This window comes from Heterocephalus glaber, unplaced genomic scaffold (genome assembly GCF_053883595.1).
Source record: "Heterocephalus glaber isolate CG9 unplaced genomic scaffold, H.glaber_assembly_v1.0 deba00001707, whole genome shotgun sequence".
Taxonomy (NCBI): Eukaryota; Metazoa; Chordata; class Mammalia; order Rodentia; family Bathyergidae; genus Heterocephalus; species Heterocephalus glaber.
In genome coordinates this window covers 204,515-220,238 of record NW_028258427.1, presented here as the reverse complement: position 1 = coordinate 220,238, position 15,724 = coordinate 204,515, and the positions used below count along the sequence as shown (strand labels likewise).

Below are 15,724 nucleotides of genomic sequence, written 5' to 3'. Positions count from 1 at the left end.
TGTCTAAGGTACAGTTGCTGAAAATTTTTTCCCACATTGTAGGTTGTCTCTCACCTCTGTTGGTGGTTTCTCTTGCAGTGCAGAAGCTTTTTAAATAAGATGAGATCCCAGTTGTTGATTCTTTGTGCAAGTTCCCGTGCCACTGAGGTTTTGTTCATAAAATCTTTTCCTATACCAATATCTTCAAGAGTTCTATCTAACTTATCTTCCAGCAAATTTAGTGTTTCTGTCCTAATATTTAAATCTTTAATCCACTTCGATCTTAATTTAGTGCATAGTGATAGGTGATAGGTCTCCTACCACCTCAGCAGCTATTATGTATAGTAGCTGCCCTCTTCCTCTTGTGCCTTGCCCCCTCCCCTGTGTGACATCATGCCAAGATGGTTGCTCCCACCAAAGAATAAACCCTTCTTCCCAGCATGCCCCTGTTCCCGCCTAGAAAGTAACCTAATACACGCTCACCTCCTACCACCTAGTGACATCACCGGCTCCTGCATTCCCTAGTCACTACCTCACTCAACCCCACCTCAGTCCCTACAAACCCCACCCCAGTCTCTATAAAAGACTCTCCCTGCCCCGGCCATATTGCTTTTGTCTCTCCTTTGTTCAGAGACGCCCGGCAGATCTATTCCCCTAATAAAGGCTTGTTGTGGCCTGGTCTGGTCTTGGTCTTCAGCCTTTTACCTGACAATAGGCATGGGTCAAGTTTTAACCTTTGGCAGGTTGAAATCCAGTTTTTCCAACACCATTTATTAAATAGGCTATCTTTCCTTCGTTGGCTCTTTTGTCTAGAGTTTAAGTTTCAAAGGAAACCACCAACAGAGTGAAAAGACAGCCTACACAATGGGGAAAAAAATTTTGCCAGCTACTCATCAGGCAAAGGACTAATATTTAGAATACTCAAAAAATGAGAAACCCCCCAAATAAAGACCCAATCCAAAAATGGGCATCTGAAATGAATAGATACCTCTCAGATGAAGAAGTATAAACAGCCAATAAATACTTGAAAAAATGTTCAGCATCACTGGTCATTTGAGAGATACAAATTAAAACAATGCTGAGATTCTACTTCACTCCAGAAAGAATGGCTACCATCAAAAAATCAACTAAGAACAAATGCTAGGGAGGCTATAGGAAGTAGTGGGGGGGGGGACCCTTTTTCATTGTTGGTGGGAGTGTAAACTGGTACAACCACTATCACTATGGAAATCAGTAGAAATCCCATTTGATCCAGCTATTCTCCTACTAGGTATCTTCCTGAAAGAGTTGAAGACTAAGAGCGATACATGTACACCCATGTTTATAGCAGCACAATTCATAATAGTTAGATCTTGGGAACAGCCTAAATGCCCATCAACAGATGAATGGATAAAGAAAATGTTGCATTAGCTCGCCCGGTGGGGGAGGGACTGGCTAGGCAGCTGCGGTGGCAGTCAGAGGAGCCGGGCTGGCGGCAATGGTGGCCAGGCGTTCGGTCTGTTCAGTGTAGGGCCCCTCTGTGCTCCGGAGAAAATGCTGTATTTATACACAATGGAGTATTACTCTGCCATAAAGAAGGATAAACTTCAGCCATTTGTAGTAAAATGGATGTACCTTGAGACCGTAATGTTAAGTGTAACAAATCAGACACACAAGCTTAAATATCACATGGCTTATCTTATATGAGAAACCCTATTATATAAATAAAGTGCAAAATAAAGAACAGAGAGTAGGAAATAGCAAGATTGATCTTTGGCATAAGGGAAGGGAACTGAAAGATGGACAGAGGGGGAAGGGAGAGGAGATTAATATAAAAAGGGAAGGACTGAGGTGCTGTCATGCACCAAGTCCCTACAAGGAGTGTGATCATCATGTACTACAAACATATATTCAAAACATATATGGGGCAGGGATTTAGCTCAGTGGATCCGGCGCCTGCTTTACAAGCACAAGGTCCTGAGTTTGATCCCCAGTACAAAAAAACCCCCAGATATGTGTGTGATCTATCTATCTATCTATCTATCTATCTATCTGTCTGTCTGTCTATCCAGAAGGGGACCAAGAGGTGCAGGGATGGGGAGAGAGGCAAGGGGGTTAAATACAAAAAGGAAATGAGAAGACTTGTGTGTATGTGCCAATTTCCCACGATGAATGTAATCATAATGCAGTACAAACATGTGGCAAGAAAATTAAAATAGGAAAAAAATAAAGCATGTTTTACCACAAAAAGGTAAAATTCACATACAATAAAAACACTTAAGAACAAAATTTCCTTTAGTATCCCTACATTTTGTTGACATGTAGTTGTATAGCCTGCTACTTTGCAAAGCCAAGAAAAGACCAACTTGAGGAACTGTATCTTTTAATAGTTCTATGGTTTTTCTTATATTTTGTTTGGTCAGTTTAACTGGATGTGCTGTTCTGGTAGAAGGCAATGGGTTTCACAGTAATACTCATTTATTACTGCATGTTGAAGAGTTTTGTTTTGTTGTGGTGATACTGGAACCCAAGGCCTTCGCACCGAGCTACTTCCCCAGCCCTTTTTTATTTTTTATTTTAAGATAGGATCTTGCTTAAGTCTTTAAACTGTACAGGCTGGGATCAAACATGGAATCCTCCTGCCTCACCCTCCCAGAGTGCTGGGATTATGGGCATATACTACTATGTCCAGCTTAAAGAGTTGACTCTTCTGGGGAAAACATACTACTTCTAAATTCTGCATGATCACTGGCTTCTTAAAATCTCCCGTGACTTTTATTAAGAATATGCTGCTGAAGTAGAAACAGCACAGCAGCCGTGATGGTACCTGTGCCCCCCACCAGCTGATGGTGGAGGGAAGGGATAAAGGCATGACTTGGTTGTCACCACCACCAGGGCCAAGGCTGCCACTGCCTTAGCACGGAGACAGGGCTCCATCCCCCAGCTTACAGCCTACAGGAAAGGATGTGAGGCTGAAATTCAAACCAAACTAGCGGATTGAGGGCAGGTGATCTACTGAAGAAAGCAGAAAGCAAAGGGAAAAGGTAACAAAGAACTAGGTTAGAATAGAGCACTTTTCCTGAAGGGGTCAATGTGGTCTCCGGCCACCACTCAGGTCCACAGTGACAGCGCGGATGCAGCCACTGTAACTGTGTACAGGTGTGCACTGTCCCACACTCACAAACCAGTGAGGAGCCCCAGGGTAGAGGAGTTTTTAAAAGCATCTCCTCAAATAAATCTCTTAAGTATTTCAAAAGAAAAAGAGGAAGGATACTTTCACAGAGATGGAGCGAGCTCGATTCCTCTGCTGAGGAAGAGACTGAGAGTCCCTGCAGCTTCCTGCTCCAGCCAGTGCCCTGCCCACTCCACCTCCGTGGGTGTCGGCTGATTGTGTCCCCATCCTCATCCTCATTTCTGAGAGTAGGATGCACAACATACAGCCAAGGGGACAGCAGATTCAGAAGAACTGCTACAAGCTCCTCTTACAGAGGCTCACATCTACCCTCTCAGGGAACTGCATAAGTGGCCACTCTGGCAAACACTGGAAGTAAAAACGCCCATTCTGGATAAAATGATTCTGGAGTCCTCTGTTCGTCTAAAAGCATCCAAACATGGCATGAGTGTAACATGACATCTGCTACAAAGGGACTAGAGGGGTACTTTTTAATGTTTAAAAAAGGATAAATTATATATTACTCTAATTACATAATAACGTCACCAGCCCCAGCATGCTGACCTAAAAGCCTGTGGGCTCCTGGGAAAACCAAAGGGTCCATGTGTTTAGTCCTGCAAAGGATAAACCCTTGAAGGAAATCCACAAAAAGGCTTGTCAAACGCCCCGTGCTATTCAACAGACACAAATGTGTACCCGCTTGCTTCTGCTCTTTTCCTGAATACTTCTGCTGACTTCCACTTTAGAAACTGGATAGATGGCCAGGCGTGGGGGCACACACCAGTCATCCCAGCACTTGGAAGGCTGAGGCAGGAGGGTCGAAATGCGTTCAAGGCCAGCCTGGACTATACAGCAAGACCCAGTCTCAAAACAAAAACAAAAAAACTCCTTAAAAACAAACAAAAAACCAGAAGCTGGCTTGATAAGAGCTCACCCAGTTCCTTTCCACTGGGTCACTGAGCAAAGTGCCAGCACCAACCAGGGGAATTCTGCTGCCCCGGGTCCCTCACACCTTAGAGGAAACTGGAGTTTCTGAAACGTCAGCTCCAAACTAATTCTTAAAGTACCGCTCTCTCTCTGATTGAGTGTATCATCTGCAATACCCGCCCCTTCACAATCAGACCAGAGCAGCCTGCTGACAGATAAATCAAGACTGATAGCTGCCCTGCCTATCACGGCACGCAGTGGGTAGCGACACTGCTCCACTTTGGGCCCAGCTCCAAAGGTAGAACCCACAGCTCTTCGGCCTGGGGGCCGTGGGTATAGACTCTCAATGGAGGCCTGAACTCCCGCTTGGCCCTGGAAACAAGTTACACCACTGGGTGTTTTCCATATCATCACAGACACACAACTAAAGCAGAGGAGAGACAGGTGACAGCTGACAAACTCGAGGCACACCTAGAATCCTGCCACTCTGGGAGGCCAATGCAGGAGGATCAAAAGTCTGAGCCCAGCCTGGATACCTGAGCGACTTAGCAAGACACTGTCTCAAAATTTAAAAAATAAATAAAAGAGGCCCTGGGATGCAGCTCAGTGCAAAGGCCCTGGGTTCACAGCAGACACCGATCTAGACAAGGCAGTGTGGGGAAATAGCAAAATGCCCTTTTTGAGTAACCTGGAACAGAGTAATGTCCTCCTATAACCTCCCTCCCTAATACAAACAGCCACAGAGCCTGCTAGAGGAAGACTAGAGTGAGACACAACAAAGCACAACCCAGCGAGTGAGCAGCACACCTCATCTGCATGGAAAACCATCAGCCCAGAAGAGTCAGGTGCTCTTTTGCTGAAGTTTCAGGCTGACAGAGCCAAATGTTACTTTGCCGCCACTACAATGTTGAGCCATCCACCACAAACAATTTCCATGACTCATCGCTTGACTCACTCATGGTGACAAGGGGAAAAGCCAAGTGAAGACACACATACCAGGCAGCACGGGCAGAGGTGCTGCAGAATTTCTCACAGGTAGAGTCAGCTGCACACATCAGATCAAGTGGGATAGCCACCAACTTGATAGCTTCCCACAGACCCGGGGAAGGGTGAACCTGAGGTGTGGCAGGGTGTGGTTCACACCACCCTCAGGACTAATTGGTTAAGGACTCAAATTTCTTTTAACTACTTCCCCAACTAGTTGGGTCAAGTGGGTGAGGTTTACTCAGCAGAGCTTATGCAATCCAGCACTGAGTGTCCAATGATGCCCAGTCCTGAAAATCTGACCTCCAAATCCGTGGGAGGGGAGCCCCCAGACCTCTACAAAAATGCCTGGACAAGTCTTCAACCTGTGTCATGTGATCCAAGTTACAGGAACTGCTGCCTCAGAACTGCCTCAGAACTCAGAAGGTGTGAGATTACTTTCTTAAAAATAAAACACAATACCTGATACATGATAGGTACACTTCAAGATTTAAACTACTCGGGCCAGGGATTTAGCTCAGTGGTTTCACCACCTGCTACGTAAGCACAAGGACCAGAGTTCGAGCCCCGGTACCAAAAAAAAAAAAAAAAGATTTAAACTACTTAATTAAATGATATCCTCAGTTAAAATTTAAGTTGATCATTAGAATGGCAACCATGAATTGTGCAAATGAGTGGTGAAAAGTCTCTTTAAAAATCCTAACCTACTGGAGCCAGGTGTGGTGGTGCATGCCTGTTATCCTAGCACTCAGGAGGCTGAGGCAGGATAATTAGTTTTAGGCCAGCCTGGACTACAAAATGAGTTCAAGGTCAGCCTAAACTACACATGGCAAGACCTCGTCTCAAGAAAACCAAAAAATTCTAATCTACTGGGTGGGTGGGTCCCTTTGCTGGGCCTGCAGGTCCCACCCATGCCATAACAATACTTTCTGGGAGCAGGGCAGCTGACCTGGAACCCTGACCTCGGACCTTGCACACTGTGTGTTGGGGGGAGGTCACTCACTGTACCCAGGTCCAGGCCTGGGTGCAGGGGGCCCTGCAGACCTCCGTAAATGGTACATGTCACTGAGTGCCTTCAACACAGCTGTCTCTTGCCTGCCACTGCGTGAAGCCTTGGCCCCTCCTCCACCTGTCTCCAGCAGCCCACTCAGTGGGTTAGGGCCCTGCTTTCTAAGGGCCCAAGTAAATATGTACATTTCTCGGGCCAGGGCCAGCAGGGGCTGCCTGAAGCTCATTTTTCATGCCATGACTTGTATAATAATCTTTTCAAAGGTTCTTGGGTAACAAGAAATAAAACAAGTTTTTGAACTTGAAAAAAATCCTAATCTATAGCTAGTTGGCATGTTGCACACCTGTAATCAAACACTTGGGAGGTTGAGGCAGGTGGATCTGAGGACAGCCTGGGCTACATAGCAAGACCCTATCTCAAAAATACAAAAACTGTGGCACATGCCTGTCACCCTAGCATTCAGGAGGCTAAGGCAGGAGGATCAATTCAAATTCAAGGCCAATCTCAGCTACATAGTGAGTTCAAGTCCAGCCTACACAGTGAGACCTTGTCTCAAAAAATAAAGAAAGCAGCAGCAAACAAAAAACAAAACAAAACAAGCAAACATCCTAATCTCTAAATTTTCCATTCACAAGTCTGTATTTATTTATTTTTCTTTTGTTTTGTTTTTGAGGCAGGGTCTCACTTTGTAGCTCAGGCTGGCCTCAAACTCGAGGTGATCCTCCTGCCTCAGCTTCCTGAGTGCTGGGATTACAGGCATGCACCATCATGGATTGAACTTAGGACCTTGTGCTTGCAAGGAAGGCGAGGTACCACTGAGCTAAATCCTTGGCCCTGGAAGCATCTGTTTCAAAATAAGCCAATTTTCAGTGTGCTGAGGTGAAATTCACATAAAATAATCATAAGCAAGAGGCCAATTCAATAGCATTTAGTACATTCACAATGCTGTGCAACCACCACTTATATCTAGTTCCAAAATATTTCCATCACCCCAAAATTAAACCCTATATGTATTAATAAACAGTTTCTTTCAGTAATTTTAATTACTGACATTTTCAGGTCAATCTATATCCAATTAAGTAACTTGTCTAGGCAACACATCCTTTAGTGAAAGTTCTGCTTTTAAACTGAAACATCTGAATTCAAAGAAAATTCAAATCCCCCCTCAAATAATCAGTTTTCAAGAAACATCAGGAAAAGTTTGCAGGTTTGCCTTAGTGTACACATCAGTGGTGTTCAAAAGAGAAAGCACTGTACTCAAGGGTGTTAGGAAACAGGCAGTCATATTCTTGGGTCCCAGTCTTGGGATTGGCACAGATGGGAGGAGCCAGACTGCAAAACACCTTGGCTCAGGTAGCCAGCAGCGCTAAATCCCACTGACACAGAGGTGATGCTAGCCACCACTCCTAAAGGAACTTTACAAAGCATCCCATCATGGCTCTGTAGATGTCTATTTGCATTCTTATTCTCTGAACATCGGTGTGGGGCATTTTTCCACATATATCAAGTTTCTATGGGAAGGGATGGAGAAAGGAACAGGATCAAGAAGCAGTATGTATGAAAACCCTATAATGAACATATTCATTATGTATCACAAACATATACAAACAAAAAGAATTTTTTTTACAGTTTCTGAACCACGCTGGTGGCTCACAACTGCAATCCTAGCACTTGGGAGGCTGAGGCAGGAGGATTGCTGCAAGTTCCAGGCCAGCCTGAACTGTACAGTGAGACACTGTCTCAAAAGATAGACAGGCAGACAGACAGACAGAAAGAGGAGGAGGAGGACAGAGTTAGTTTCTGGGGAAAGAGTAGTGTTACAGTTGTAGCCTAAGTTTCTTAGCACTCGGCTCAAGAAGTCTTAACCCTGAGGAAGTGGAGCTGGCTCGGACTCCAGCTGACTGAAACTACACTGTATACCTTTACTTAGGTAATGCTATGGTGCTGGGGGTAATCTGCTGGGTTTTCCCAGCACAGCTGCCAAAAACCAAAGTGAAATGATAATAAAAAGCGATTTTTGGAACCAAAGACAAGTATACTATATATTTTTACAGCTTGTCTTCAAACTTTACATCTGAAATGTTGGCATTTTCTTTCTTTGTGGACAACAAAATAGCACCAAGTTCATTCTCGAAATAAAAGGCAAAATAATCCTTCTCTTTTTAAAACTGCACATTACATGGCTCAGTGCCACCCGTGCCTGCCTCTCAAGTGCAAGGTCCTGAGTTTGATCCCCGGTACCAAAAAAAACACAACACATTACAGCCATGGGGCTGAGCCTGCCAGCATGGTGACCAGGCCCTGGGAAGCAGGGGCTGCATCCTGGGGAGGTGGGGACCAGGCCAGACACCACCTCACCCTTCCACAGCACTGTGGCTCTGCTCCCAAAGGCCCTGGCCTCCATAGGACCACAAAGTGACCAACAACATGCCAAGCAGGCAGTGGCACCTCGCCAAGCACAGTAAGTTCATGTGGGACACTGGCCAAGGGGTGCACCACAGTGCTACGCCAGGTGTGCCAAGTGCCCCGGGACAAGTGGCCTGTGCCCATCAAGAAGGGTCCACACTGAGAGGAAGCCAGAGGAGCTGAGCAACTTCCCTGGGCCTGAGGTAAGCAGCTGAGGCCTGAGCCTTGCTCGCCTCTGTGTGCAGTGAAACTTTACACCAACAGCAGAAGCAGCAGCATCAAATACACGACACTCTTTCTGGATAAAATAGTATATAGTATTTAAAACTTCCTTACAAATAATATGTGGCCTGGGAATGCAGCTCTGTGGGAGAATGCTTCCCTAAAATGTGTGGCGCCCTGGGTTCACTCCTAGAGCTGAAAAAAACATAAATCCAGGTGTGGTGGCACACACCTATAATCTCAGCATTCTGGGAGGAACCCAAATTGGGGCCCACCCTGGGCAACTTAGTGAGACCCTGTGTCAAAATAAAAAATAGCAGTAGGGCTAGCAGTGTAGTTCAATGTGAAGGCCTTGGGTTCCAACCTTGACCTCCAGTACTACAAAATAAATAATCTTAATGGGTATTCTAAAAATTCAGGACATCAACTAATCTTTTCCAGGGAAAAGGTCACACAAACAATTCAGAAAAGTTTTTAATATTTGGCAACTTCTCCCTCAATACCACATGCAGGCACCCTATTTCTTAAATTGTGGCTGAAGCAGAAGGATCACAAGTTCAAGACCAGCCTGGTAATTTATTGAGAACCTATCTCAAAATAAAAAGGGCTGAGTATGTAGCGCAGTGGTGGAGCACTTGTCTAGCATGCCCAAGGCCCTGTGCTCAGTCCCCAATACCAACAAAGGGTGGTGGTGCTAAATTAAAGCTGCCCTGCAGCTGCCTCTGGGATGAAGTTGTTTGTAGTGAACTGCAACCTAGTATTACAGCACCTTCTTGGGACAGCTGAGTCTTAGCCAATCACATAGGGCAAATCCCTTGCCATACCATGACCAAATAAGGTGAATGCTGAATTTGACCAATCAAGCTGTTTCTGTACCCACTTCCTTTTTCTGTCTATAAATATTGCCCATCTACTCTCTTAGGGAGACTTCTGGTTCTGAATGCTGCCTCATTTATGAATCAGTCTTTGCTTAAGTTAATTCTGCCAAGTTTAATTTGTCAAGTTTTTCATAACAGGGTGACTGATTCTGAAAACTAGCAGTTGTGGAAACCCATGATAAAGATGTCCTTAAGGACAGTGGAAAAGGCAAGATACTGCAGCAAATTCAACTGAGGGGTGGAGGGCCCTCCCCACAATCAAACAGCTGGTGCACAGTGGGGTGGGGACGCAGACCCTCACTCACTTTGGCCTCTATGCTTAACCACATCTTAAGAGAAGAAACCCAATCCCTCACCATAGCTATAAATTGAGTAAATTGAGAATCCTAAGTGGAACTCCAAGACAGGCTAAGCAGAAACGATGGTACCATTCTTTCTACCAAAAGCAAACAGAAACTTTTAGTAAGAATGCAGGCCCACAATGAAAGCTCAAACTGACTAATTTCCTTAGAAAGGAAATTGCTATCATTCCCTCAACTAAAGTAGAGCAGAAATCTATCACCCTTATTACCTCTGCACACTCTGGGTTACACACTGAGCACATTCCAGCATAAAAAGACAGAAAAATCTTTTTTGTCATAAGCTCCACCCCTGTGTTTAGAACCCAGCAGTACCCATTGTACTGAGAACCTGTAACTTAAAACTCTTTATAGTGCATATCACTGGACAATGTGACGTGAAAAGGTCAAATTCTCTACTATCTCTGGTCCACAGGGACAGAAGTTCAGGAGAGGAAAGCAAAGTTCACAACTCTGGAACATGCAATGCCAAAAACTCCTTTTCAACCATCTGACCTCCCTCTCCCCAGGCAGGGTCCAGATCAGCAGACAGATGATAAACAGTCCTCACATGGGTGTGCTTCTGAGACCCCTGAGAGAAGAAAGCAAGACAGGATGACACTGTGAAACTCTGCAGAGTGTACTTACGTAATGGCAACATTGCTCCCGTCTATAACAATATGCTTCAAATCCGCTCTTCCTGGCTCGTTTTTTAATTCCAGCTTGTAGGGTACTTTTAGAGTATCTCGAAACCTTTGCACCCCGGTAACTGAGGAATCAATATGATCGGAAGGTCCTGACAACTTTGCCTCAGTAACTGAAGGGGGCAGGGAGGGTAGCGGCTTTGCTGGTGAAAGGGGTGGACAGTTCGGCTTAGACTGAGGAGGGCCACAACATCCCAAAGGTTTTTCACATGCAGCTTTCATATTATTTGGAAGCAAGGTTTCTGCTTGCTGCTGTAAACCATTTTCATGAAAAACTGGGATTCTAGGCTGGTGACTTGAAGCTCCCCTTGAAACAAAATTGGTATCTTTGGGACTTGGTGGGGCAACAGAGGGTGAAAGGCCATCAGTTTCAAGGTCTGCATTACAAACATAGCTCTGGTTCGAACCCCGGATTTCATGTTTCTGTTCCGTTGGCACTGTTCTGAAAGTACTAATTTTGCAATTTGAGGTACATGGTTTAGCTTCTACTCTGAATGGTAACTGAGAAAACTTCCCTATTGTATTTTGCTGTGTGTAGACCTGTGTTTTCTTTGGAGTAGAATCTGTTGTAAGTTCATTTTTGCTGCCACAAATACTTTTACTTTTGGTTTTACTGCTGTCTGCATACATAGTACCGGGTGAAAATTCTTTGTCTTCTTGCAATCTTTTATTTTCCTTTTCAATTTCTTCCAAGAGCAATAATGGCTCAGTAGTAGGTCCATACTCCCTAATGACCTTTTCGACAATTTCTTGGGAATAGCCCATGGTTTTAAAAAAGTTTACAAGGATGTTGTATTCCATCTCCTCGGTAGTGTCTTTCACATCCAGACTTAAATTTTCAGAATCAGCAGAAGGGTCAGAGAGGTCAATGATTACATTTCCAGCTGTCTTATCATCATGTAAAAGCTCTTCCTCTTGAACATTTTCTAAAGAAAATTGCTTCTTGGTATGCCTTTCCTCCGAATCAGAAAATCTCCTTTTGTAACAAACTCTCTCTTTGGAAAGGGTCTCGTCAGGGTTTAGACCATTTACTGGCTGCACAAAAACCACATTTGGTGAACTAGAAAAGACCGCGTCCATTTGTTTTGTAAGCTCAGAAACAGGAGTCCCGGCTTTATTTCTCGCATCTTCCTGCAACACAGTTTCATCTCTAGAAATACCCGGTCCTGCAGCAGCATTCTGTGCAAACTCTGTTTGCAGGGCATCTCTGATTTCAACAATCTCATCCTCTCCAGTTTCAAAGGGATTCTTCTCACCTTGGGTGAGAGTCAAAAGCTCTTTTTTCAAGGAAGTGGGCAAAATCAACAAATCCATTGTGTAACTGTCTGCTCGAGCTTCAACAAACTGCTTGAATTCCCTTTTCACCTCAGAATCTTTCTGACTGCTGGGCAGGTTCTCGTTGCTCTCAAAGAGCTTCACAAACTGCTGGATGTGACTTCTGGCCATGACCACAGCCTCTGCGCTTCCTCTGATGCCGAGAAGACCGATATCCAGGATGCAGAGGTCTGCACAAGTGTCCTGGATCAAGCTCTTCAGAAACAGGCTCTGAGCCCCAACAAAAATGCAGTGCATGGCCTTAGGGTAACACTCTCTTTCCTCCAGTTCTGGTTCACAGATACCTTTGATGTACTCCTGTAAAGACAAGGTAAGAAATTAGCTCCATTTTCAAAAGCTCCTTAACTGCAAAAGTGAAGTTACACATGTACTTACAAACATCAAGGTGATTTCACAAAAGGTCTTAAGCATGTTTATAATTTTGGGGAAAATGCCCTGGTTTCAATAAAAGTTGGATATAAGACATAAGCTGTTTATCTTTAGAGGTATTGTAAACTTTGCATCTGTATCTAAAAGACGGATATTTACAACATTTTAATTGTGTATTTTGCAGTGTGATCTTAGATGTCTTCCTAGCTACACAGTATATGAATCCTGAGAGGTTTATTTTCATCCAAAGAATAAATATCTATGCTTGCTACCAGTCATTTATCACTACCAGGACATAATCTAGAGATAAGATAGTCTAATTAGAGAACAAACCTTGCCTTTTGCTTTGCTACCATTATTCTGGTTTTCAGGTATAACAAAACACAGTCCCCCTTGTTTCCAGATTTCTTGAAATCATTTAGAAAGAACAAGATTACTTCACAAAAATTTTTTCCAGCTGCTTGGAACAACCTATACCCTATATAATTTCATAGAGGGAAGACCAGATTGTTTAAAATAAACACAGACCTAAGTATGAAAAACTGGAGAATGCTAAAAAGTACAGTAACTCTCAGATACTGTATTTGAGAAGGCCTAAATAGAGGAATAAAGGGAATTGGGCTCTCCACATCAAAGCTGCTAAGGGAGATAGAAGAATTGGGCAAGTGATCATGCACACACAAGTGGACAGTGAGACTATCCGTTAACACAACTTTGGTTAGTGTTTTGGTCTCAAATTCTAGCAACAATTTACATTGGTGTGACCTGTGCAAGTTACCTAAGTCTTCTACAACCAGTTTCTTCAACTGTAAAAGAGGTAAAAATAGGGCCAGGGATTTAGCTCAGTGGTGCCTTGCCTGCCTCGGAAGTGTGAGGTCCTTAGTTCGATTCCTGGTACCACAAAAAAAAAAAAAAAAGTAAAAAGTAAAAATAGTGCAATCATAGAAAGTTGGAGAGAATTAAAACATAATGAACATGAAGTCCTGACAGCAGTGACTCGCACATAGTAAATGTTTACTAAATACTAACATCGTTACTTAACTCATCAGTGAAAACCTTCTGGATAGACACTTGTAAGAAATGAGCCTGAGGTGATACCAGATCCATACTCTCAACTAAAATCAGAATGGCACTGCCAAAAATAATGCTGTTTAAAAGTCCACCCTGCACACCACCAGCCAGGACAGGCTCTGTTGCATTCACCGCATTTCTGGTAGGAAACTCGTCTTCAGTTAGAACTTACATTCACCCATGCATGCGCATTCCCTGTGCATCTACAGCTCTGAGCCACAGAATCCCCATGAGATGAAATGCCAGAAATTTGAGGAAGACATCAAGGAGAAGCCAGACCCAAATCACAGGATGTTCGGCTGTGCATCTGCTGAGTGCACCAGGTGTTTGCAGTCCTGGTGGGGAAGCACAGAAGCCTCTGGTGCTGGTCAGAGGTGTTTTGCAGGATGATTTGGCCTTGTTGGTAACATGACAACTTCATTCATTGAACCAAAGTGTAATAACCGATTGTCCTTTCTTCCTGCGCGGGCAAGCGAAGTGTTAAACACTGATGTCAGCATGCTTGATGCTGAAACATTTTGAAACATTTGGTAAAATCTCCAGCTAAACACAAAGGCCTGGAGATTTCTTTTATAGAAGTTTAAAATTAACTCAATTTCCTCAATAGCTTAAGGCTATTCATATTACCTATTTCATACTGGGGAATCACAGTAGTTTGTACTTTTTGAAGAATTACCTCAGTTCACTGAAATTGCTAAACTTACACAGAGTACACTATTCTTTATATTTAAATGTCTGAAGATTACAGTGGTATCCTGTTTCATTCCTGCTGTCAGGAATTGTCTTGTCATGTTGCTAAAAAGTTTATCAATTTTTAAATTCAAAGAATGGATTTCTGTTTAATTGATTTTCTGCTTCTATTTTAAGTTTAACATGTTCCTTTTTTATATTTCCTTCTTTCTGCTTTAGTGTATTTTACTCTTATTATTTTAGGTCCTTGAAGTAGAAGCTTAGATTGAGTCTTCTTTTCTAATGTATGCATTTATGTGTTACAAACTTCCCTTTGAGCATGATGTGGTGACACATACCTGTAGTCCCAGCACCCAGGAGGCTGAGGCAGGAGGATCACTGAGAGTTTGAGGTCAGCCTGGGATACCTAGTGAGTTCAACCATCCTAAAACTACATAGTGAGGCCCTGTCTCAAAAAACCCAAAACCAAAACAAAACAAGAAACTTCCACACACACCCCACCCCCAGTAGTGGGGATCAAACTCAGGACCTTGCACTTATGAGGCAGGCGTGGCACCACTGAGCTAAATCCCCGGCCCAAGAAACTTCCCTTTGAGTAATGTTTTGCCAGTATTCCAATATTCTGATACGTTATATTTTCATTTAGCTCAATGCAATTTTTAAAACTTCCCTTGAGAGGTAGCTCAATGGAGGAACACTTGTTTAGTATGCCTGAGATCTTGGGTTTCATCGTAAACACAACGAAAAAACTTGGTATCTCTAAAAGAGCCATGTTCTGGGAAAAAAAAAAAGTGTTTTATTTAGTTTTTAAGTATTCTCTAGGCTCCAGTTATCTTTGTATTACTGGTTTCTAGTTTGATTACTTTGTGGTCACAACATCCTACCTGATTTCAATTCTTTTAAATTTGTTGTTTTATGGCTCAGATAGGATTTGACCTTGATAGTTCTGTGGGTGCTTGAAAAGGTTATGTATTCTCCTACTCTTGGGTAAACTGTTCTATAAACATCTCTTACAAGCCATCTTTTATAAACTGGTTGAGTGGTAGTGGTGGCAAGTTCTGTGTCTTTGTTGATTTTCTGATGGTCTATCTACTATTCAGAAAAGAGTGTTAAAGTCTCCAACTACAAGTGCGGATTGTACAATTATACAATTTCTCCTTTCAGTTCTGGTAGTTTTTGCTTCATGTATTTTGCAGCTCCACTGCTAGGAATACACACATTTGGCATTGTTACATAACCTCTCCTTCTTGAAATGACCCTCATCATTATGTACTACAATCATCTGTGGGGATTTCCTTAGCTCTGAAAGTTACTTTGTCTGATAATAGTATTGATGATAGTTTACATGGTGTATTTTTCTTCCATTTATTTTTTGAATAGTTATACTCTGAGTGTATACCTATATTATTTTTGAAATGAATTCCTTAAAAAAACTATAGTTTGGTTATGTGTTTTTAATCCATCCTGACAATTTGTCTTTTGATTGGTATATCTAGATTTAAATCTACCAATTTACTTGTCTTTGTTTTCTACCTGTCCCCTATATTTTGTTCCTGTTTTCCCTACCCAGCTTTTTTTTTTTGCACTATACATCTACTTTTAGTATTATAATTTGCTTATTGCCTTTTAACTGTATCTCTTTATATTGTTTAAGTGGTCAC

The 15,724-nt window shown here is 43.0% G+C and overlaps 1 protein-coding gene across 3 annotated transcripts in view; it reads right to left on the bottom strand.

Moving 5' to 3' along the window:
• N4bp1 (NEDD4 binding protein 1) overlaps nt 1-15,724 on the bottom strand; it is a 49,291-nt gene that overhangs the window by 14,050 nt on the left and 19,517 nt on the right. For all 3 annotated transcript variants that reach the window (XM_004873903.3, XM_021251471.2, XM_004873902.3), the window contains exon 2: nt 10,543-12,230. In XM_004873903.3, coding sequence (XP_004873960.1) covers nt 10,543-12,230 — 1,688 coding nt within the window. The remainder of the gene's footprint in view (nt 1-10,542; nt 12,231-15,724) is intronic.